The following is a 25,512-nucleotide window of genomic DNA, read 5'->3' as shown; positions in this document are numbered from 1 at the left end:
CAGTACACCAGGCTTCCCTGTCCATCACCAACTCCCAGAGTTTACTCAAAGTCATGTCCATTGAGTCAGTGATGCCATCCAAAAATCCAATCCTCTGTCATCCCCTTCTCCTCCTGCCTTCAATCATTCCCAGAATCAGGGTCTTTTCAAATGAGTCAGTCTTCACATGAGGTGACCAAAGTATTGGAGTTTCAGCTTCAGCATCAGTCCTTCCATGATTGTGGCATTATTTTCATCTATTTAGCAAAATTTACAAATCGTGTAGTAAAGATGGAAGTAATCTTAACTACCATTTACTGTATATCCTTTCACCAAGACACATAATCAACTTCATGAATTTATATAGTACTTCCTGCCTCCATGTGGAACTAAAAAGCTTTAATCAAATCAATCTAACAACTTACATTTGTTAGAATTTAGAATTTATTATTTAGAATAAAGGATACATGATAATTCAACTCCCTTAACTAAATAAAATTCCTGAAAACCAAACCAACATACAGACATTGTTGGAAACCTAACGACCCAAATTATATCCTAGTACATTTCAACTTCTAGGATATAATTGGGGATATAATTTGGAGAAGGGTATAGCTACCCACTGCAGTATTCTCGCCTAGAGAATTCCATGGACAGAGGAGCCTTATGGGCTACAGTCCATGGGGTCACCAAGACTTACACACAATTGAGAGACTAAAACTAACAGGTTTCAACTTCACCATAAAAGATAAAAGCCTCTCACTTCTGAAGCTTGTAATCTCTGGCAGGAAAGTAATAAGACAAAGCTCATGCCTTACTGCCAAGTAATGAGATGAATCTCGTGCACACTGGAACCACGCTTTGGCCTTGCACAATTCATGGTAAATGAGTATTGAGAGAAAATTTTGTCTCCATCTCCACCCTTTGGCATCTAAATGGTCACTCCCAACTCAGCAGGGGGTCATGGTGATTTGCTGACCACTTTGTACATGCTTATTTGGTCTATGTATTCCTAGTGAACTTTATGTAAAATATCAGTACAGCATTTGGATGTATAATCCTCTGTCTTGAGAATATATATAACTGCGTATTAGACTTGTAACAAGTGGGACATTTCTCAGAGTTTCCTGACAGTTTATCTCCTAGGTTATCACTCTCAGGTTGGCTTAAATTCAATTTCATTTTTCTTCTTGAAAAATAAATAAATAAAATGATCACCCTGAGCAACTGCCCTTTGAATCAGCCCTCAACTATACTCATATCTTCCCTGTTTGGACAACAAATTCTATAACCACCATTAGCATGCAAAAATATCCTCAAGATATTGCTACATGCATCTGGATTACTTCTCTGCTGACAAACATAAGAATGGTTTAATATATTATGATACTTCTGCATATTTACTACCCACTCATTTTTTAACTTAAAAATAAAACATATGCATAAACTATTTCCATGATATGCAAAGTATAAGAAATAATTTTGCTTAAAGAAATCAAGTATTTTCTATATATTTGAAACCCTCTGCCTCTTCCCAATTCCAATCTAACTCCAGAAGTTAACCTTAAACTGAATCCTGATTTTTTTTTTCCATTTTTATTAGTTGGAGACTAATTACTTTACAATATTGTAGTGGGTTTTGTCATACATTGACATGAATCAGCCATGGATTTACATGTATTCCCCATCCCGGTCCCCCCTCCCACCTCCCTCTCCACCCGATTGAATCCTGATTTTTGTGTTTATCATCTCTGTGCTTTAATAGCCTTAATAATATTTATTATGTTTAATAACATAACATATTTATTATAATTCCAAATAATCAACTTGGGCTACTTTTTAACTTTATAAAAATGCAATCCTGGTGTATGTACTATTTTATAACTTATTTCACTTGATACTGTGAAATTTATCTGTATTAAGGAGGGCACCTGTAATTCATCTGTTTTTATTGCTGTATAACAGTATGTTATATGACCATACATCTATTAATACTTATTTATCCACTTTTCCTTTGATAGATTTTCAGTTTCCTGCTGTTAGGGCTACTATAAACTGTGCCATGAGCATTCATTCTTTCAGGCGATCCCTGCAAGATTTATGATTCACACACTTAGGCAAGAAATCACTGAGTCATTTGAAAGGTACATGTTCAACTTTACAATACAATGAAAAAAACTGCTTTTCAAAGTAGTTTTGTCCATCCATACTTCAGTCTTATTTCAGTATGTGAGTTCTCGTTGCTCCTTATTCTCACTAACATTTCGTATTTTCAGACTTGATAGTTTTTTCTGACCTTGTGTGTATAAATTATCTCATTGTTTGCTGAACAGGTCAAAAATTTCACTGAGTAGATTGACCTTCCTTTAAAGTATTTTAGAAAGAATTTTTGCTTATGTCTTTTGCTATTTTTCTATTGGTTTACCTTTAATTCTTATTGATTCATGAGAATGTTTTATATATCCTGCATTGTAATTCTTTGTCAGTTATATATGTGACAAATATCATCCATTAATCTGTTATTCTGTGGCTTGTATTTTCATTTTTAATAGTATCTTTCAATGTGAAATTTTTAAATTATCAATCTTTTTATTTGTAGCTAGTATTTTTGCATCTTTTTAAAATACTTTCCCTAACCTGATCATAGACATTTACTCCCATATTTTAAGCTTTGTTTTTATGTTGATGGTAGAATTGTGTGTAACGTAGGACCCAATTTAGTTTTTTGTCATGTAAATAACCAATTACTTCAGTACCATTTATTGAATACTTTTTCTTTTACTGAACTATTATTATATGTGTATAAATGTTTGATTTGATTTTCTATTACATTGCACAGATCTTTCGGTTTATCCAGCTCTAGTACTTTGCCTTAACTACTTTAAGTTTTGGTTTTCATGACAAGCCCTCCTACTATCAAAATTTTTAGATATATTGTATGACATTTAGTACAAGTATAATTTTTATTATCTTAAAGCCTTTTTAACATTGTATTTCTGGGGTATAGAAATTCTGTGAGATTTATATATTGGTTTTGTATCAAAGAACTTGCTAAACTCTCTTTCAGTGACTGTTAATGATACTGAGCACAACTTCATGTTTATCAGTTATTTGAATATCCTCTCTGGTATAGTGTCTGAGCTTTTCTCTCCTTTATTGGCTTGTCTAGGTTTTCTCTTGCTAATTTGTAGAATTTGTGTGTGTTCTGGATATGATTCTTTAGTTGATTCTTGCATTTTCATTCTCTCTGTGTCTTTTGAAAAATTTGTTGCTGTTCAGTCACTAAGTCGTGTCTAACTCTCTGGGACCCCATGGACCATAGCCCACCAGGTTCCTTTGTCCACGGGGTTCTCCTGGCAAGGATTCTGGAGTGGGTTGCCATTTCCTTCTCCAGAGCATCTTCCCACACCAGGGATTGAACTCACATCTCCTGCATTGGCACATGGATTCTTTACCACTGAGCCACCAAGAAAACCCTTTGAAAAATAGTGGTTCTCAATTTTAATGTAGTCTAATTTATTAAAATTCCCCTATTTGGCTAGTACTCTCTCCATCTTGTTTAAGAACTTTTTCCTTGTTACAAGTTAATGAAAACATTTTCCTATATATTTTGAAAGGGCTAAAAGATGAATAACACTGTCACAAAAGTAAATTTTGAAGTCCATCAACATAGTATATCTTTATACTTCTTTGATTTTTTTTATGTTCATTCAAAGTATTCTATGTAGAGTTTTCACACATTCTTATTAGATTAAAATTTATTTGAGGGTCTTTTAATTATATCATAAATTATATATTTTTTAAAATTTCATTTTGTCTGTGTTGCTATAAGAATACAATTGATTTTTATACATTTTACCCAGCAACTGATAGCTCCCTTGCAAATTCTTTTTTTTTTTTTTCCATTTATTTTTATTAGTTGGAGGCTAATTACTTTACATCATTACAGTAGTTTTTGTCATACATTGAAATGAATTAGCCATGGATTTACATGTACTCCCCATCCCAGTCCCCCCTCCCACCTCCCTCTCCACCCGATCCCTCTGGGTCTTCCCAGTGCACCAGGCCCAAGCACTTGTCTCATGCACCCAGCCTGGACTGGTGATCCGCTTCACCCTAGATAATATACATGTTTCAATGCTGTTCTCTTGAAACATCCCACCCTCACCTTCTCCCAGAGTCCACAAGACTGTTCTATACATCTGAGTCTTTTTTTCTGTTTTGCATATAGGGTTATCGTTACCATCTTTCTAAATTCCGTATATATGTGTTAGTATACTGTAATGGTCTTTATCTTTCTGGCTTACTTCACTCTGTATAATGGGCTCCAGTTTCATCCATCTCATTAGAACTGATTCAAATGAATTCTTTTTAATGGCTGCCAATGCACACACCTGCTTGGAGTTAACAGCTAAATTTGCATCCTGAATATTAGCTGTAAGACAGTCCAGGAGAAATCTCTAGCTGCCTGACCTCTCCAACCAGGAGGAGGATAGAACCAGGTTGGGAGAACAAATCCTTAATATCTACCACATGATCCATCAAATGCCATTTTCTCTAAGTTCCTGAATTTTTCCAAGCTAAAGGTAATCCCTTTCCTCTTCTTAACTGGGGCTTTTTTTATTTTCACTCAACTTTAGAACTTCCTTGGAGCTTAAAGATACTTGTTCTCCTTCCCTACCCACCAAGAAATTCTGATTTCATTGGTTTGGGATACAGATGCACTTTGGGGGAAATTTTTAAAATTCTAATATGTATCGTGTTTAGAACCATCGCTCTAAATTATTACAAATTCTCATTTCTCCTTATCACTTCCAAACTTTTGTTTAGTTATAAAATGTCCTTATTCTTTCTACTAGATTACAAGCTCTCTGAGGATAAATTTGAGTCTAGTCTATTTTTATGTCCTTCACGGACTTCTAGCTGATTACTTTGCAAATAAAAAAGGTTTACTTGTTTATATAATGAATGAGTGAATGGTATGTGATGCCCTGCAAACACAAGCATGTTAAAGATGACCTGCATGGCCTCAAGTCCCTGCCTCTCTCCTGCTTGATGTTCTCTGAAGTACACTTCTTGTGAATTTATTAATTCTGTTCAGCATAATAAAAATATAAGTGAGTATATTGCTCACAGCATTTGCCTTCTAATCATTAACTCACCATATAGCATTACTTGACACAAAATTATTCCTAGTTTTAAAAATAACATGTATCCAACAGCATTCTCATCCATGAAAGCTATGATCATAGACTCACATCCTTTTAGGCAAAAATCTAAAATCTAAAGCAGAGAATTGTTAAGAAGAAAGCCACATCCATCCATAACATTGAACTTCTGAGCTATTTATCTTATCTTCATAGGTTCTTAGATGTATCAGTGTACCTCTAAATCAATATTCTAAAACCTCAGTATACAGTGATAAAAATTCTGCACTTAAACTGTTGTGTAACTGCAGAATGACTTTGAAAGAAGTTTGACAAGAATATATCTAATCTTATCCCATTGAAAAGCTCGACATGAATGTCTAATTGATATTGATACTAACATTTCTAAGTTCATGCCTAGAAAAGTTAAATGCTATCCAATTGGGATCTACTGTTAATATTAAGATTTCCTATGACTCATAAATCAGCTCTGTTCAAGGATTTTAAATATTTGGAAGCAAACATTTTAAAATATCTTTGCCAAATTAACCCTTAGATGGGGGCTCCTGAGATAAGAATCACATGGTCCCTATCCCCTTTCCTATAGTTTTACCTGTTAGAAAATGATTGAAAACAAGTCATCTGGTCTGTTCTTGTGGGTTATGACCAACCTAGATAGCATATTAAAAAGCAGAGACATTACTTTGTCAACAAAGGTCCATCTAGTCAAGGCTATGGTTTTTCCAGTGGTCATGTATGGATGTGAGAGTTGGACTATAAAGAAAGCTGAGCGCAGAAGAATTGATGCTTTTGAACTGTGGCATTGGAGAAGACTCTTGAGAGTCCCTTGGACCGCAAGGAGATCCAACCAGTCCATCCTAAGAAATCAGTCCTGGGTGTTCATTGGAAGGACTGATGTTGAAGCTGAACTTCAATACTTTGGCCATCTAATGCGAAGAGCTGGCTCATTTGGAAAGATCTTGATGCTGGGAAAGATTGAGGGCAGGAGGAGAAGGGGATGACAGAGAAATGAGATGGTTGGATGGCATTACTGACTCAATGGACATGGGTTTGGGTGGACTCCGGGAGTTGGTGATAGACAGGGAGGCCTGGCATGCTGTGGCTCATGGGGTCGCAAAGAGTCAGACAGGACTGAGTGACTGAACTGTGGGTACAAATTATTCCCTGATTATTCAGAAATATTAATGAAAGGGATAAAGAGGAGGGAAAAAAGGCAAAAAAAAGAAGTACAGAATTATGTTTAGGAGAGAATAAGGCGGTAAAATGTGACCCAATTGGATAAATTCATACTCTTGCATTTTTGCCTACCCCTGACCCCATTTAGAACTGTTTGTATTAAAGGTTCAAATAGTTTTAAATAGTTGGAAGGTCTTCTTTTATGCTGAATATACCTGGGTGAAAAATCTGTTGGCAAGCCTTACCATTCCCCAACTTTGGATGTAATCCCATGCCTTCTCTCATTGTCTTTTCTCCTTCCTTCCCTGCTAATCAAGATCCTTGTTCTCTTCCTTCCTCCCTAATAGATTTTCAAAAGCTTAACTTCTTTAAAATATTACTAAGAAGGTCTTCCTATGCTGTAGCTCCTCACTCCTTTCTAAAGTCACTAAGAATTCTATGGTTCTGGTGGAATGTGTATCATATTCTCTATGGCTATAACACTCCTGTTTAAGAAAACTCTACATGGATGTATCCCTATACCCATAATTAAATGACAGACTTCATGAAAATGAGGGCTGAATTTCTTAGTGTACTTTTCCCAACCAAGAATAAGAGAGTGAACATTCAGTTTGTTCTATCTCAAATTATAGTCATTATTACCAAGGTAAGAGCTAAGAGGATACAGACTTCTTGAGGGCAGAGAGTTCAGCTATTACTGAGTAGATAGTTCAATACACATTGACCTGGACCAAATGCCTACTCCCACTGTATCATTCTATAAAATGCAAAATTATACAGTTTTGAGATATTGGACTGACTCTTTACCCTCCCCAGCTTCTTGACATGTTCTTTAAAAAACAGGTAGAATAAGATATACTTTCTCTTTTAAAAGAAACTGGAGAAAATATGGTCCATTTTGTTAAGAATTTTTATGGAGCAAGACCTGTTATGTAATTATAATGGAGATGGGGCAGAACCATATCTTCCTGTACTTACATTTAGATAAGTATTTATATTCATTGATATATACTTCTATGTCAATATTTATAAAATATTTAGAGATTTACATTTTATATTTAGACAACTGATGACCAAATGAGGTACAAGTATTATTGTATTTAAAGTGTGGTTTAAAATAAAAACTTGAAAATCTGCCAATTTTGTGATCCCTTTGGTTGTTTCTTCATTTTATAATATACTAAAAGCCTCACAAAATGGAAGTAGCCTGGGAGTTTCTAAGTCCTGAGAGGCTATTCATGGTGCTATTATACACATCTAGGACTAAAGAATACATAACTAATGAAAATGGCATTTTCCATATGAAGTGATGAAAGTTAAAAGTATATATTTTATTATAAAACACTTGATCACTGTAACCATGAACAAAATTTGAGCTTTAAAACCTTTCAAGGGACTCACATTTATTTTCCTCCTGTTTCCAAGCCCTCAACAATCCTTCTACTGTGTGTTGTATTTGCTAAAAAGGGACATTTCTGTGGAATTAAGCAAATAGGGGATTCAATATTCTTCGCAGATAATTTTGGCATGTTCCATTGAGAACTTCTAGTCTGAATTTTCGTCCTTCCTTAGAAAAGACACACATGTTCCAAATCCTGTCTTTTCTCTGTTACTGAAGATCTACTATATACAGAATTAATGACAGTGTACATTTAGCAAGACACTCAGCTGAAAATGTTACCATTAAAATAAAAGAAGGCAAACTATGTGGGAATGCAATTTAAATATAGTAAATTAAAACTAGCACTAAAAATCCTATAAAAAGCATCACAATAGTGGATTTTCTCATTTTGCTAAAATTGAAAAAAAAAAAAAGAAACAGATTTCTGAGATGGAGAATTAGAAAATATCTTTAGTTCATAATATATTTATTTTCCAAGAAAATCGGTGGTACTGCTTTTGGTGACAACAAAAACCTCATGTTTAATCCCTAATTAATTGCCGACATCTGTTGGATAATAGAAAAAGCAAGAAAATTCCAGAGAAACATCTACTTCTGCTTGATTGACTATGCTAAAGCCTTTGTGTGGATCACAACAAACTGTGGAAAATTCTTAGAGATAGGAATAACAGAGCACCCTACCTGTCTCCTGAGAAACCTATATGCAGGTCAAGAAGAAACAGTTAGAACCAGACATGGAACAATGGAGTGGAACACTTTCACTTTTCATGTCAAGGCCATATATTGTCACCCTGCTTATTTAACCTACATGCAGAGTGCATCATGGGAAATGCTGAGCTGGATGAATCACTAAGCTAGAATCAAGATTGCTGGGAGAAATATCAATAACCTCAGATACAAAGATGACAGCACATATTGGCAGAAAACAAAGAGGAATTAAAAGAGCCTCTTGATGAAGCTGAAAGAGAAGAGTGAAAAAACTGGCTTAAAACTCAACATTCAGAAAACTAAGATCATCGCATCCAGTCCCATCACTTCATGGGGAAACAATGGAAACAGTGACAGACTTTATTTTCTTGGACTCCAATATCACTGTGGACAGTGTCTGCAGCCATGAAATCAAAAGATGCTTGCTCTCTGGAAGAAAAGCAATGAAAAACCTAGACAGTGTATTAAAAAGCAGAGACATAATAATTTGCCGACAAAGGTCTGTATAGTCAAAGCTATGGTTTCTCCAGTAGTCATGTATGAATGTGAGAACTGGACAATAAAAAAAAAAAGGCTGAGTGCCGAAGAATTGATGCCTTTGAACTGTGGTGCTGGAGAAGACTCTTGAAAATCCCTTGGACAGCAAGGAGATGACACTAGTCAATCCTAACGGAAATCAACCCTGAATATTCATTGGAAGGGACTGATGCTGAAGCTGAAGCTCCAATTCTTTGGCCACCTGATGTGAAGATCTAACTCACTGGAAAAGACCCTAATGCTGGGAAAGATTGAAGGCAAAAGGAGAAGGGGATGACAGAGGATGAGATGGTTTGATGGCCTCACTGACTCAATCGACATGAGTGTGAGCAACTCTGAGAGACAGTGAAGGACAGGGAAGTCTGGCGTGCTGCAGTTCATGGGGTTGCAAAAAGTCAGACACCACTGAACGACTGAACAAAAACCTTTTGAAATCCATAAATTTTGTTTAATGGTTTTCCTAAATTTACAAAATAACTATAATTCTTCTCTTAACCTTGGCTTTATATTTTTCATTCTATAAAATGCTGCTGCTGTTTCTCCTTCTGTGTACATGTTAGTTTAGCCCTACAACCTTAAAGAGCCTATATCTCTTTTCTACCGCTGGTGGTTTTAACTGCGTGTCTACATATGGGATGTTGCTCAATGGCGGGTGAAACAGTGTAGTTGGGGAGGGTGAAGCCACAGGTAAGGAGGATGTCTCAAGGGACCTTAGAACTAACTAACGTGCAGAAATCAAACTCACATCTCTTGAGTCTCCTGCATTGGCAGGCAGGTTCTTTACCCTAGCACCACCTAATCTTTGGGCTTCCCAAAGGATGCATATAATAAATAAATAAATAAATAAAAGGATGGCATAGAAAATGACAATGTACTTGATTAGTAATTTCTATTTCAGTTAGGAAAAAAAAAATTATTTCCATGGAACTCCACCTCCAGATCTCTACAACAAGCTAGTAAGTGATGACAGTTAGTCAAAGCTCTATCAACAGTTCATATTTATATCCTTGAGGTGAAACCATCCTATTTCAACAAATATCACTTTTTCATTGAATTCCACATTAGTGAATGATGAATACAAGATGTTTTTTTAACACTCTGGCTGCTGGCTTGACACATTTTGCTAGCAAAATACACAGGAACTGCCAAGATGGGAGAGTAGCCTTTCCTAAATCCCTCCAAGTGTCACCATGATGACAGCATATTTCCTAAACTGGTGGGTGTTCATATAAGAAGATATAAATCCATTCAAGTGCTCCACTCATGCTGTATTGAGGTTTTATAATTTATCAAAAATTTTGCCTTTATGTATGTGAATTATTTTTCTATTCACAGGATTAAGGCAAAATGACAACTGCTCGATTTTATTGCCAATACTGCATGGCGTCACTTCTTGGGAAGAAGTATGTACTAAAGGATGACAATCCATACTGTGTTTCTTGTTACGATCGTATCTTTTCTAACTATTGTGAGGAGTGCAAAGAACCAATTGAATCAGGTTCCAAGGTAGGTTCAGTTCACAGAATTATTGCATATGATCAGCAGAAAAATGCATTGGGATGCCTCTTTTTCTTTAATAATCTAATGCTCTGCTACTAGATAAAAGGATTTTCAAAGCTATCATCAATCAAGTTGATGTTCAAGGCACTATGCTTAGCACTGTGAAACATAACACACGCTTTAATCCTTACAGTGATCTTAGGAGACAGCTTAGGACGCTAAAGATTAAAGAAGTTATTTGACCAAAGTTACACAGCTAAAATGTTTTTTCTAGAATGACAAGAGTATAAATGACTAACTATATAAACATTGAAAGTATAAAGATTCAAAAACCTTTATTTCCTAACTTTGAATCAGTTTCATCTTCATTAAAGACACTGTGCCCTGACACCTCTCATACATATAGCCCATTCCTACCAGAATGCATATTGTTGTATATTTTCTCTCTTTTTTTTAATCTTTGCTTTAGTTAAGTAGTGTTGAGATTTTGTTTACTTAAACAGTAATAGGATGTTATCTAAAAATAAAAATCATCTCAGGAAATTGGAAGAAATAGGAGAGTCCCCTTATTTTCCATCTGTCTTTGGAGACCAACCAAGGAAGCCCCAGGCTCTAGCTCTTAATTGCCACAGAGTCTCCTCTCTCCAGGTAGTAGTATCAATAACATCATGCCCTCAAGCTACCAGCATAACCTACTAGCACCAGAGCCCCAGAGTGTTTAGTACTGTCTTACAAAATGGCCTGTTTGATCACAAACGCATTTAATTAACTTTTATTCACTGTCTCGAAGGATCTTTGTTACAAAGGCCGTCACTGGCATGAAGGATGCTTTAATTGCACCAAATGCAATCACTCTTTGGTGGAAAAGCCTTTTGCTGCCAAGGATGAGCGGCTGCTGTGCTCGGAATGCTATTCTAACGAGTGCTCTTCCAAGTGCTTTCACTGTAAGAAGACCATCATGCCTGGTAAGACCTCAAGGCCTTCTGGTCTGTAACTGAAGCTACAATGCTTTCAATTAAACCCAAGCACAGGAAGAGTGTAGTGCATCAGTACCCCCATTTTGGAAGGTTTCACTTTTCATGGTTGTAGTTACCCAAGGTCAAAAATGTTAAGTCTGAAAATATTAACCGGAAAATACCAGCAGTAGAGTTCCTTAAGTTTTCCATTGTGTACTGTTCTGAGTAGTGTGATGAAACCCCTCTGCGCCTGTTCCATGACATGAATCATCTCTTTGTCCAGAACATCCTGGCCAGTAGTCACTTAATAGCCATCTCAGTTACCAGATCAGACTGTTGCTGTATCACAGCGCTTGTGTTTAAGAAACCTTTATTTTAGTTAGTAATGGCCGCAAAGTACAATAGTAGTGATGCTGGCAATTCAGGTATGCCGAAAAAAGCCATAAAGTGCTTCCTTTAAATGAAAAGACAGTTCTTGACTTAATAAGGAAATAAACTGCATGCTGAGGTTACTAAGATCTAATGTAAGAACAAATTCCCCATCCATGAAATCATGAAGAAGGAAAAAGAAATTTATGCTGGTTTTGCTGTCATGCCTCAAACTGCAAAAGTTACAGCCACAGTGCATGTAAGTACTTAGATAAGATGGAAAAGGCACTAAATTCGTACAGCAAGATATCTTCAGAGAGAGAGACCACATTCACATCATGTTTATTACAGTATATTGTTATAATTGTTCTATTTTATTGTTATTAATCTCTTACAATACCTAATTTATAAACTTTAACATAGGTCTGTATGTATAGGGGAAAAAACACGGTGTACACACACACAAGATTTGGTATTATCTGCAGTGTCACACATCCACTGGGGATCTTGGGATGCATCCCCCACAGATAAAGGGGACTATTACACAAAGCCCTGCTTTTCAGAAAGACATCTTTCTATCTCTTTATCTCATTTAGTGTGCTTTAGAAATGAAAAGATTATACTTTCTGTTTCCAGTGGGCAAAGTGTACTGTCTTTTATATATTGTCATAAACATAATTCATAGAAACATTTTGAACCAGAAACTGAACCAGGAAATAAAATCTACACCAATTAATAATGCTAAAACTGCATTAAACACCCTGTCCTAGGCAGAACCAATAACATCAAAAAGCACAGCCCATCATAGGAGAATGGAATCACGCATCATTTTGTATCTCAACAAACACTGGTCTGAGGGTCAGTCGTCTTTCTTTTCTCTCAGGGAAAACAAGGATCCATGTAAATAGTTACACCTTTAGGCAAGTAATAATCCTCTTTGTTGATCCTCTTCAATACCTATGGACAGCAGCATAAGAACAATTCACTCTCATTTTCTTATTATAGATTCAAAGATTTTTCTAGGAGACTATAACTGCACAACATCAATCTCAGGAGTCTGTGCCATGGACATTCCTAATATCCTTGTAATTCTTATTATGGCCCAATTTATCTAAACCATGTGCAGCCTTTCAGAGTCTACTTTTATAGTCCTTTCACACCATAAAATTATGAAACAGCACAAGAACTTCCAGTGAAAGAGTGATTCACCATTATTGTGGCTGAACTCTATTGACCTCTCTTTTCAGATAAATGTTTTGGAAACCAAACACTATTTTTTTTCTATGTGGCTGATTAGTTTATCACGTTAACATATAGTTTAAGTGATTTGATGTATTACTGCTTAAAAGAAAACAATGAAACTTGATTTGTACTAATAGACTCTTACTTTTGGGGTCCAGGTTCCCGCAAAATGGAATTTAAGGGTAACTACTGGCATGAAACTTGCTTTGTGTGTGAGCACTGCCGACAGCCAATAGGAACGAAACCTTTGATTTCCAAAGAGAGTGGCAATTACTGCGTGCCGTGTTTTGAGAAGGAGTTTGCTCACTACTGCAGCTTTTGTAAGAAGGTAAATATCTATAGAGCATAAGCTTATGAAATCTTCCAAACCAGTGCTTTTTAGCTACATGATATATTTGTAATGAACTGATGCTATCATATTATAGCCATCTTTGCACACTCACGTTAGTATTGAATTCCAACAAGTTCAAAAGCACTACCTGTCACAGTGAGGAAGCCCATCTATTTTTACCACCATAAAATGCCACCCAGAACATGAATTTAATGTTCCAAAAGCTCAAGTGATTTGATATTCCAGTTCCATTCACTGCTATTTATGCAAGATTTCACATATTCTGGTGAAGGACCCACATCTCTCTTTGAATACAAATATTTCTTAGAAAATTTTTGATCCATATAATTTCAGAGGGAGATGGATTTGTCTCACAGAGTGACTAAGGGAACCAATTTAAACAGGATATTTCACTCCTCACTTTATATCCAAGCACTGTAAATGTCTTCTTGGCTTGAAGCTTTTATATTTCTAGCAGTAGACAGATAAGAGAATGACACTCAAGAGTGACAAGATCATTAGGGAAACATTCATTAGACAGAAAGAAGGATAAGCATTGCAAGTGGTTTCCCTCGCCTCTAGTTGCAAAGCTTCACGTAGGGCCTTTTTACTTGGATACCCATTCAAACTTTTTTCCTACTGGAAACTTTTTTTCCTTTTTCAAGTAAAGTTGGTACAATTCTTTTTTTTATCCTCTAAGCTTTTATATGAAAAAGTCACTTATCTCTATCACCTTGATAACATGTCTGTAATTCATTAATATATTGATGTTCTCAAATAAATCCTTGACTGTGAGGTATCATAAGTTTCAAACACCCCTGTAAGTTGTGATCAGAAAGCCTGAATCATGGAAACATGGAAACTAATTCACTACAGTGGTTTCTAAACACTTTTGATCTACAGGCTACTCCAGCAGACCTCTTAAGACTATTTGTATATTTGCATCTGGACAGCTAGCATGTCATTACCACTTTCTACAAATTAACACACACAGTGAGTTTCTACATATATTTAAAATACTGATACTGCATTTGAGGAGGCATCGATAAACTCCTAAGTTACAATTATTAAATTACATGAAAGTTCAGTTCAGTCACTCAGTCATGTCCAACCCTTTGGGACCGCAGCACGCCAGGCTTCCCTGACCTTCACCAGCTCCCAGAGCTTGCTCAAACTCATGGCCGTCAAGTCAGTGATGCCATCCAACCATCTTATCCTCTGTCTTTCCCTTCTCTTCCTGCCCTCAATCTTTCAGGGTCTTTTCCAATGAGTCAGTTCATATCAGGTGGCCCAAGTATTGGAGCTTCAGCTTCACCATCAGTCCTTCCAATGAATATTCAGGACTGATTTCCTTTAGGATTGTGGTGGCTGAAAATTATAACTGAAAGTAACATGACATAAAACCATCTCAATCATGGAGACTTCCATTACTCTATCAGAAATACTGACTTAGAAAATGACTTTACAAGAAACAGACTCTATGAAACTGAGACAGATGAACATGAAGCTTTCAAAAGTATCAGTCAATGAAATGCATTTAGAAAGAGATGATGGAAATAAAATGGATAGATTGACCTGATTGTTTTGAGGGACAACTAAGTTGGCCATTTTTAGGCTGTGTTTCTTAAGGACTTACACTAAAATGAAACTTACAGGAGTCATCTTAAAATCATTTGCTGGGCACAGGATGCAAAGTTTCCTTCAATGCTATTCAAGATTCAAATATCTTCTCTAGTATATCAGAGCTGAGCACTGTCTGGGGCCAAAGCCCTGGTGTTTCCCAGGTTAGAGGAGCCTGCCCTATATTTAGGACATGATTTTAAGTCCCCAGAAATTTATGAAATGTTTGTATTGGGTAGTAGACAGATCATAACATGCCAGATTATTTTCTATTTAATTTTTTAAAACCGCAAGTCCTTTAAGGAAAACTGGATATAAATGTTTCTAATCAAGATGATCCAAGCTGAAGAAAAACAATTTGTTTCAACCCAAGCCAAATACCAAATATAAAACAAAAGAAAATAAGCAAAAACTACTTGACAACCAGCCCATAGAATTTTTTCATAGATTTTATTTTGTGAAACTAACATGTATTTTCTACCAGAAAGCAAGTAACCTCAAACAAGTCTTTTAAATTCAAACTCCACAAGTTTCACGTGTTCTAAAATTGATCAACTGAGTGCAAAATCATTGTTGCCTCCACTTTGCCAGAGAAGAAACTTGTTCTAAATCCTGGGATCAATCAGTATCAAAAACCAGGCTTGGATATTAGACTTCATCTTAGCCTGTCTGCCTCTTCAAAAGAAATATAATCACAAACAAGCTATTTTTAATGTTCCAGAGTTTCTTCTCGCTGATGAAACAAACTTTAGTGTGTACATCAAGTTTCATTTTGCTGTGAATACAGTTTTCAAGTTTTGAATCTTTTAAGCCTTGCCTGCTAATCATTTGACCAAACAAATCAAAAGAATCCTGAATTCTGCTGTGCCTGTTGTAAGGCATTTGAAGTCAGTAGGGGGTATTTTAAATTGCTTTAGTTCACACACACCATTTTGTTTCCCATTTACTTATTTAGAATAGTATATATATTTTTCTCATTTACAAAAAATAACTTTCTATCAAATATCTTTAATTATTAAGGTAGTCATTGGAAAAGTTTTAAATATCTTTGGGGTAATCTTTTCAAAAGCCTGGAGCATAGACAGCTATTTAATTTGTCACAATAGAACAGCTTAGAATAGACTTTTTCTTTAGTTAATTTGCATACAAAGACTATGGCACCATCTCAGATATCACTTTGCTTCAGTCATTGGAAGACATTTCTATGACACTTGCCAGGTTACCCAGCCACCCCCAAGAGCTCAATAGCCATGTATTTGAAAGATGCTAGGACTTAAAAATTGCTACACAAGTTGTCTAATATTTTTCCATCTGATTTTTAAATAGAGATATCTGTCTTTTAAAAGGTAGAATCCATGGATTAAACTGGGTTAGAAAATATTTTACGGAGGAATAACAAGCATCTCTGCAAAACCCTAACACATCATACATTAAGGGTCAATGTATGGCACCGATGACTGGATCCTGGTGCCGAAAACTCACAGATGCCCACAGTCAGCCCATTTGTGCTAGGCACAATACTAGAATTGCTTTCCAAACATTTTTTCCCTTGGTGCTTCTTCATTCATTCAACAAAGATCTGTCAGTGGCTTATCAGCACAAAGTAATCTCGTCTCAGTGCTACGGTCATTGTTGGGCACACAGACTGTGGAATCAGACTGCAGGTTTGAATTCTCACTCTGTGTCCCGAGCAAGAGACGTAACTGCTCTAACTCTCTGGAGTGATTCATCTCTAAATAGGGAAGATACTGTGTCAGGATGTTGAGAATGTTAAGAACAGGTTAAGCGCACGACTGAAGACTGAAAAAACAGCTTAGAAATATTAGCCATTATAAGCAGATGATGCATGCCATGCCAAGTCCCTTTAGTCATGTCCAACTCTTTGCAACCCCATGCACTGTAGCCCACCAGGCTCCTCTGTCCATGGGATTCTCCAGGCAAGAATACTGGAGTGGGTTACCATTTCTTCCTCCAGGGGCTCTTCTCAACTCAGGGACTGAACCTGAGTCTCCTGGAGCTCCTGCACTGGCATATGGGTTCTTTACCACTAGCACCACCTGGGAATGGTGTTGAGCAAATCCTTTCAGGGATGCTACTGCTGCATAAAGCGTTCAGGAAAAATCCGCTTTTTTTTAGGATTCTTAGAAGTTACATATGAACATAAGAACATAGCATAGAAAGTATCTTAAGTCTAATGGCAGATCTTTGAAGACCAACAAGAAAGAGGAAGATGAGCAAAGAAATAAAGGGCTTATACCTTTTTCATCTTCCTGAGCTCATCATGACCCTGCTTCTTTCCTATACCACTGTAGGAGAAAAATTAGGATAATTCTCATCAGTTCTATTTGATCGAGATAGCCTTTTGTTTTACTTTGGCTCCAAAAAATCACAGGAAAAAGACACCCTCTGACACAAGGTGATAGGGTAGCTCGAAGTACCACTTGTGGACAAAGAAGAGAATCACAAAAGACATTCCAGGGTCATCGCCGTTTTTGTGATCATTTGCCAGGTGATAACTTCAGGTGGGATAACGTTCCATGACCAGCCATGGCATAAGGAGTGTTTTCTGTGCAGCGGCTGTAGGAAAGAGCTCTGTGAGGAAGAGTTCATGTCCAGGGATGACTACCCATTCTGTCTGGACTGCTACAACCATCTGTACGCCAAAAAGTGTGCCTCCTGCACCAAGCCTATTACTGGTAAGTTTAACATGGTCCTAGCATGAAAAAGTACGGTTCTGAAAATGCTATACGGTTGATTTAGGAAATGTCATTTAAAAAAGGATGATCGTCCCTTTGTTTCCTTTTGAAACAAACATGAGTGCCTGTATATCAATATGAATATTACACAGAACCCTCAAGGTAAGTATAGCGTATAATTAAGGCAGCTAGGCTCTGTCGAGGGTCATTAATACTAAACTTCATGGTACTGACTCTAAGTAAAGTAATCGTCTAGCAAAGAAGGAGAGTAAGATGAACAAAGAAGATTTTCACAAGGAGGCCTGAGCTGAGGTAGAACTTTAAGAAAGTGAGTGGGAGAAAAGGGATACTTATAAATCAAAATGCTGCTGGATTCTAACCCAAGAGTGAAGGGGCCTTAAAATAGAAAAAGTCTTAATTAAATACAAGTACTGTGCAAAAATCAGAAGTTATAATAATTGTGATAGCATAGGTGAGGAATTAATTAAACCTCAATTTAAGATGATTCTAGCAAATGTATTATTCTCTTTCATTCTGCTCCCTTACAGTAAGTTTTAATTATGAATAGATAAAACAAGATAGCATTCTGTTGAACAAAATGTGTGTGATATGATTTGAAAACAACATAAATGGTAAATCTATCTGTGCTAAATGAGTTTTCAAGGTAAAAAGCACGTTGTATCTTCCTCAGACGTTACTGCTGAAATGCTAATCCTGTCATAAGAGAACTGACCCTCTCATCCCTGAGAAACCCAATAGCTCTTCTTTCTTTCTCTCCTTGTTAAAAATGTATTTATTTTCAGTTGAAGGATAATTGCTTTACAGTATAGTGTTGGTTTCTTCTAAACATCAACACGTATCAGACATAGGAATACCTACATCCCCTCCCTCTTGAAGCTCCCTCCCACCTCCAGCCCCATCCCATCCCTCTAGGCTGTTATAGAGCCCCGATCTGAGTTTCCCGACTCATAGAGCAAATTCCCACTGGCTATCTATTTTACATATGGTAATGTACATCTCCATGTCATTCTCCCCATATGTCCCTTCTCTCCCTCCTTCCTCCGCTCCTGAATCTGTAAGTCTGTTCTCTGCATCTGTGCCTTCATTGCTGCCCTGCAAATAATTTCATCAGTACCACTTTCTAGATTCCATACACATGCATTAATATATGATATTTGTTTTTTTCTTTCTGACTTACTTCACTCTGTATAACAGACTCTAGGTTCATCCACCTCATTAGAACCGACTCAAATAAGTTCCCTTTTATGGCTGAGTAGTATTCCATTCCAATAGCTATTCTTTCAGGTATGGTCACCAAATAACATGGCAGAACTGTGTTTCTGTTCTCCATTCCTAGTACTCTTAGATCATATTTCACTTCCGGCTCAGTTTATGTAACATAGGATTATTACAGATTATTTTCTCCCTTTTTTCCTCCTCTATCTTCAGATATATCACAAGTAAAATTGAATATTTATTTATCCTCAAGTAAAGAGTTTTGCTGCAAGCCCAGCTTGATAGGCTTTCACTTTCTTGCAAGGGAGGAAGCTTCCTAGATAAGCAGAGCATGGTCTTGTTTCTCCATACAAGGCACCATACTTTTTAGAATCTCACACTGGCCCATGGGCTACATCTGGCCAGCAAGCATGTTTTGTTTGGCCTGCATAAGCTTGGAAACAACTAACGTAAACTCTCTCTCTTCAGCCAAAAAGTAAACGAAGAGCCTGCCCGGGGTGAGCGCACTGCGCTCACACTCCCGGCCAGGTCACTGTCGAGCGGCCGGCCCACTGTGGAGGGCGTGCCCCCTTCGTTCCTCCCACAGTCATTCAGCTATGTCACCTCTGCATTCCTTCCAGGGCCATCCGCTGGCGATTTTAGAACATAGGGCTCCAAAGCTTGGGCTCTTAATCACTCTGCTCTCCTGCTTCTGCATATCTGGCAACTCCTGCAGCCAAGGGTAATACGCCTCCCTCTCTACTGGTGCTAGTTAGAAATGAAACTTCCAAAAATGGAACAGTAACTGGAGCTCCAAAAACTTCGTAGAATATGCAATCACAGCTTGATGGACTCAGACAATTTATTCTACGACACTTTTCTTGAATTGGCCAGAAAAAGGCGGGGTGGGGGTGGGTTGGAGGTGGATTTCCATGAAGAAATGAGAGATTTCAACAACTTAAAAATGTTTGAAAACTTTCCAGGGACTCAGATGGCTAGTATGGATCTTAAAGAGCCTATTCAAACTTTGAACTTGACGAGTTTCCATTCTGATGCATCACCACAGATGCATGTGTCTAAGTGATTTTTCTGATGGACGGCTGCAGGTCAATTACTGAACCCAACTTTTTAAAAATCAGACAGAAAAACTACATTTTCCACATGAAACACAGGGATGATCAGGAACCAAAGATTTGTCCCAAAAGTAATCCAAATGCAGGATATATATTTAGAATAATCAGTCTGTTGATCATTATCTTAATCTTCTTTTGGCTCTGTGATTGAGACACACCAGAAACTAAATGTCTGCAAAAACTTCCAACTCACTTTAGTATGTCTTGATCTGATTTTTAAATATATATGGGCTTCCCAGATGGTAAACAATCTGCCTGCAATGTGAGAGACCTGAGGTCTATCCCTGGATCGGGAAGATCCCCTGCAGAAGGGCATGGCAGCCCACTCCAGTATTCTCGCCTAGAGAATCCCATGGACAGAGGAGCCTGGCAGGCTACAATCCATGGGGTCATAGAGTCAGACATGACTGAGCGACTAACACTTTTAAATACATATACACACACAAATATATATATATTCTCTGTAATAGTGCTTCTTTAGAGTTGAGCTATTTGAACTAATGTACCACAGGGAACTATACTATTAATACCATACATTTATCTTCTGAAAATTGTACATTCAGGCAAACAATATGTCATCCCCAGAAACTATGTTAGAATTGTTTTTAAAACATCATTTTAAATTAACTAGATCTATAAGGAACAAACTCAAGCTGTAACTACAATTTTTTTCTCCTCCTCTAAGATAGGATTTACCTTTCTAAGGGGATAATGAAGCAGTTTGACCTAGTGGGAACAGCACTGATTTAGGGAGTAAAAGACCATGGCCTTGTCTCTGCCCCTGAATACTGTGTGACTATAAGTATGCAACTCACCTCCAAGGTCCTCATTTGCCTTCTTTGAAAAATGAGGAATTAAATAAGATCACATCTTTGCTGTTTTCTATTTCTGTTTATTTTCAGTAAAGTGAGTTTCAAATGTTGACTTCTTCAGACAGGAATGCTAATATTTCTGGTTATGTTCTTTAAGAAAGAAAATTCAGACTTAACTTGGTGAAGTTGGAAGCACAAACTCTGAAACAGATGGCCCAGGATTGAATCCCAGATCTGCCACTTAGCAGCTGGGTGATTTGGCCAAGAGGCTAACCTCTCTGTTTGACAATTACTGTCTGCAAAGTCGGGTTGATGGTAATAACTACCCCATGGAGTGAGGTGAGAGCTGTATGAAGTAAAGGGCTTAGAATAGTGACTGATTCATCTTTAGGAGCTCAACAAAGGCCAGCTCTTATTTTACTGAATTTTCAGGAATAAATGAAACCAGATAAAACAGGTGTCAGAGTCCTATTTCCTGGTTGACTTTCTTATTGAAAATGACCCCTAAGATCTGAGGGAGTAAACACACCCAAAATCGAAACAATTTATAACCATCTCACATGTTAAGTCAAGACTTTCTTATATTTCTGCTATCAAATGCTTCCTTTTTATTCTTTTTTGTAAAATTCTAGAAGAATTATTTTTACATTTGCCCCCTGTACAAAGCTTAATAATAAAATCAAGAAAATTTCATGTGCATCAAAATGCTAGATGTGTAATAATTAAATTCACAAACAGAGGTGGTTTATGTATATATAGAACATTATTCTTGCAATCAGCTTATTAACATCTTGAATAATATTAAGGAGATTAATTGGTACATTATTGATTTACTCTCATTAGAAAGTAGTGATGGCATCATAAATAAACTATAATTTAATCAAGGAAAGTACAAGAATTTGATGATGTAAATGTATCCCTGAACTAGTAAATTATATGTGAAGACATCAAAAAACATTTCCAGGAAGGAAACAAAAGTTCATTATCATATCTAAGGAGAATTTACCTGAAATAAAATATTTATTCACCTTTTTTGCTTTACCATCCCAAATGGAATAGTTGGAAATTATATGTGAATCAGCACATGAACTATTTTAGCCTCACTAAAATAGTGTGATAAGCAAACCACAAGAATTCCATAGCACTAAGATCACTTGGAGAAAACCTGGCAAATGAAGATTCAAGTCTAGGGCATCCCAAAACCTTACCAGACCTTAGACCTTTTCTCCTTTTTTACAGCTCCTCAAAATCAGTTCCTTGAACTGTACCCTGGATTCATATTTGGGTAGAGAGAGAGAGTCTCATCAAAGACTCAAATTCTCATACCTTTTCTGATTAATAGAAATCCTATGGCTCAAGTAAGGCCCAAGTTGAAATGGGGGAGCTGATGTCATTGGGTAACATGGCTTCAGTGGCCACAGGAATCAGATTCACACATCTTTGTTGCAAGCCTACACTGCAGTCAACTCTGGGCAAGGTAACAAGGTTATCACATGAGGCTAGCTAAGGACAGTTCGCATGAAATTCTCTATTGGAGGCTTTTGGAAATTGTGTTTCAAGCCACAATATGACCTTTTATCTTCAATAAAATTAAACATGAGAAAAGAGAAATGAGAACTAAAAGTCATTAAAATATCAGATACCAGGCTGGGAAGTATTCATTTATTTTACCTTAACTTTGCTTCAAAGTAAACAGGGTCATGAGGAAGGAAAAAATATTCTTACTTAGATAAGTAAGTAACTTACTTAGATAAGCAAGTAACCAAGTAACTTACTTAGATAAGTAAGATAAGTAACTTACTTTGAAGTCTGACTTCAAAACATTCCTTCTTCTCATTGCACTACCCTATATTTCCTTATATCTTTTGGAAATTGCTCAGCCGTATAGGACTTTGCAACCCCAGGGACTAATACAATCCATGGAATTCCCCAGGCCAGAATGCTGGAGTGAGTAGCCTTTCCCTTCTTCAGGGGAATCTTCCCAACCCAGGGATCGAACCCAGGTCTCCTGCATTGCAGGCAGATTCTGAGCCACAAGGGAAGCCTTACGTCTTAGGCAATCAGGAACTGTCTCCAAAAATATGTGCTTTGTATGCCCAAATTCAACCTACTTATGTAGATTATGGGACAAAATTGACTGGGTATCTGGCTGGATCTCAAAGGAAGAAACTGTGGGTGGCATTCCTGAATGGACACAGGCTATTGGGGGTGGCATCATTTCTTGGTACTTTCTTGATGTGGTCTTACTGTTTTATCTCCAGCTCCCAGAAGTGTACCTGATAGAATGCTCCATCTATTTGTTGAAAGAATAGATTACTCTTTTTCTCCAATTGCTTTACAGGTCTCAGAGGTGCCAAGTTTATCTGCTTTCAAGACCGCCAGTGGCACAGTGAATGCTTTAACTGTGGGAAGTGTTCGGTCTCCTTGGTGGGGGAAGGCTTCCTGACTCACAACAAGGAAATCTTCTGCCGCAAATGTGGCTCTGGGGTGGACACTGACATCTAGAAGGAGACAGTCCCTCCCCACCGGAAATCCACCTTGCTTTTGTTCTCACTAAATCCAAAACTCAACTGACATTGCACTTCTGACTTAATTTTTAGAAAAAATTCTTATAGAGTTTATAGCACAAGTATTTTTGCACACATTCTAATTGAACTATAAGGGCTCAGAAAAAGCACAGTCTAACAGAAATGAATATACTCTAAATCACAAAGACACCTTTCCTTGCAAAATACTGCACTCTGCTGTTAGAAAATATAGGAAAATATTTCTTTATTGTAATCTAATGTATAACCTATACCTACAAGTCATGGATTTTATTACTAAAAACTGATGTTTTTCAAAACTGCAGAGTAAGAAGGATATCAAGAGATCAAATTGAAATACAAATATATGAGACTAAGGTTTGCATTCCTCATCAGTTATACGTAACATGCTTAGCTGTGAATGGTAAAAAACAAAGATGGTCAGGGAAAACATCAGTAATCATCATATTTAGGTATTTTACCATTTTATCATTCTCTTATTGTTCACAAGTACTAACTTTGGAGTTGAAAAACAAAGCTACAATTTGCACTCATCCTCCCCGCTTCCACAACTAGTTGGTTACTATATTTAATCAAAGGAATTTGAGAATTCTGGGCACCTTGCTTCTCATTCTCTGCATAGATACAACGGTATGGTATCCTTTCCCCCCAGGGATAGTTGAAGCATAGGTTTCAACACATTTTGTGTTAAAAGCATTTCAAAGTCCACAATGAAACTTTTTTTCTAAATATTTACATATTCCCTGAAAGAAAAGTCTATTCTTTCAAAAGAGCAAACCAGGATAATCATTGTCCGCAAAGGCAAACCTTTAAAGTAAACTGATCACTAAATCATCACTTGTGGAAATGAGTTTTAGGGAAGGGATTGTGTGTTGGAACATGACTTTCATCCAGATACCTAAGGGCATAATAGAATGCATAATTAGCTCTGAGCCTCATGCATTTTGCCTTCCAACATTTCACAGATGATTAATGAGAAGACACAGAAGTGAGTTTTAAAGAAATCTAGTAATAATAACAACCGAAAAAGAATAACTCACTGCTGGTAATTCAGGACCTGTGAAGAAGCACAATAGAGCAATAAGGTCTGGGAATGAGGCTTCCTCCACACCTGGGCTACCCACAGCACCGGGGCTGCTTACGTCACCCATGCTGCTTACGTCACCGCGCCTACAGAGCGCTTCAGTCTCACACGGACTCCGAGGGGCACTCGCAACCTTCAGGAGACACTCTACAAATAAACCAGTGTGTTTACTGGTCACGGCCTGATGAAAACCTATCACTATGTGTTTATTTTTATACCACACATCTATTGATGATGACCATAACTAGCGGCCCCTGGACAAGAATTTCTACATTATGCAGGATAAATGGAAATCAAACTCTGCTCTCGTTCATTACGACCCTTGGTTATAGCGTCACGGGTGCAGCAGACAGAGAGGTCAGGAGAGGAAATCCAGACTTGACACGACATTTTTATAACTGTCTACTCCCATATTAGTGCATGAAAGGTTCGGACTGAAGTCTGATTACATGCTGTGATTGACTACAATGGTTAAAGTAGCATCACAGAAGATTCAATTAAAATTGTTATGGAAACACAATTTTTGAAAAACTTTAAAATGCAAGAACATTTGGAAATGTTAGCAATTTAGAGATACAAATAAAAGTTCAGGCTTCATTGGCTATTTGAAAGATATAATTGTCCTTTTTTGGGTATTAACAATGCCAAGATATTTTCTCATATTAACATTTAAATGCAGGCAAAAATATCAATATTCTTCCTGCATTGTTTGAAATTGCACATGTAGAACTGAAAATGCCAGTTGTTCAATGCTTTAGAATATAATAACAGTGAACCATATATTTAGAAAGCCAAGCCATTCTGAATCTGTGTGGATATACAATATGCAATACTGTCTCAATTAATCAATTAGAAGTAAACATACAAAATGGTTTTTCTTCAACAATTGGTATCGCTTAGGCATTTTGCCGTGTGAGACTGGGGGGATGTGAGTATGCACATGATCAGGAGTTTTTACTTAATTCACAGAATCATTTCCAAAACAGAGATTTTGTCATCCTTTGATAAGTATAGCTAAGTATATCATATCACTAAGCT

General features: G+C 37.0%; 1 protein-coding gene across 5 annotated transcripts in view; it reads left to right on the top strand.

The window, feature by feature from the left end:
• Positions 1-23,418, top strand: part of FHL5 (four and a half LIM domains 5) — a 50,199-nt gene extending 26,781 nt beyond the window's left edge. For 4 of the 5 annotated variants that reach the window (XM_020903406.2, XM_020903393.2, XM_020903398.2 and 1 more), the window contains 5 exons: positions 10,306-10,476; positions 11,261-11,435; positions 13,196-13,365; positions 17,498-17,684; positions 23,186-23,418. In XM_020903406.2, the coding sequence (XP_020759065.2) occupies positions 10,318-10,476; positions 11,261-11,435; positions 13,196-13,365; positions 17,498-17,684; positions 23,186-23,349 (855 nt within the window). In that variant the 5' untranslated portion in view covers positions 10,306-10,317 and the 3' untranslated portion in view covers positions 23,350-23,418. The remainder of the gene's footprint in view (positions 1-10,305; positions 10,477-11,260; positions 11,436-13,195; positions 13,366-17,497; positions 17,685-23,185) is intronic. The other variant, XM_020903413.2, reaches the window with a different exon arrangement.
• Positions 23,419-25,512: the final 2,094 nt, after the last annotated feature.

Source organism: Odocoileus virginianus, chromosome 19 (assembly GCF_023699985.2).
Source record: "Odocoileus virginianus isolate 20LAN1187 ecotype Illinois chromosome 19, Ovbor_1.2, whole genome shotgun sequence".
NCBI lineage: Eukaryota > Metazoa > Chordata > Mammalia > Artiodactyla > Cervidae > Odocoileus > Odocoileus virginianus.
The sequence above is the reverse complement of the archived record's forward strand: the minus strand, read 5'-3'. Positions and strand labels throughout refer to the sequence as shown.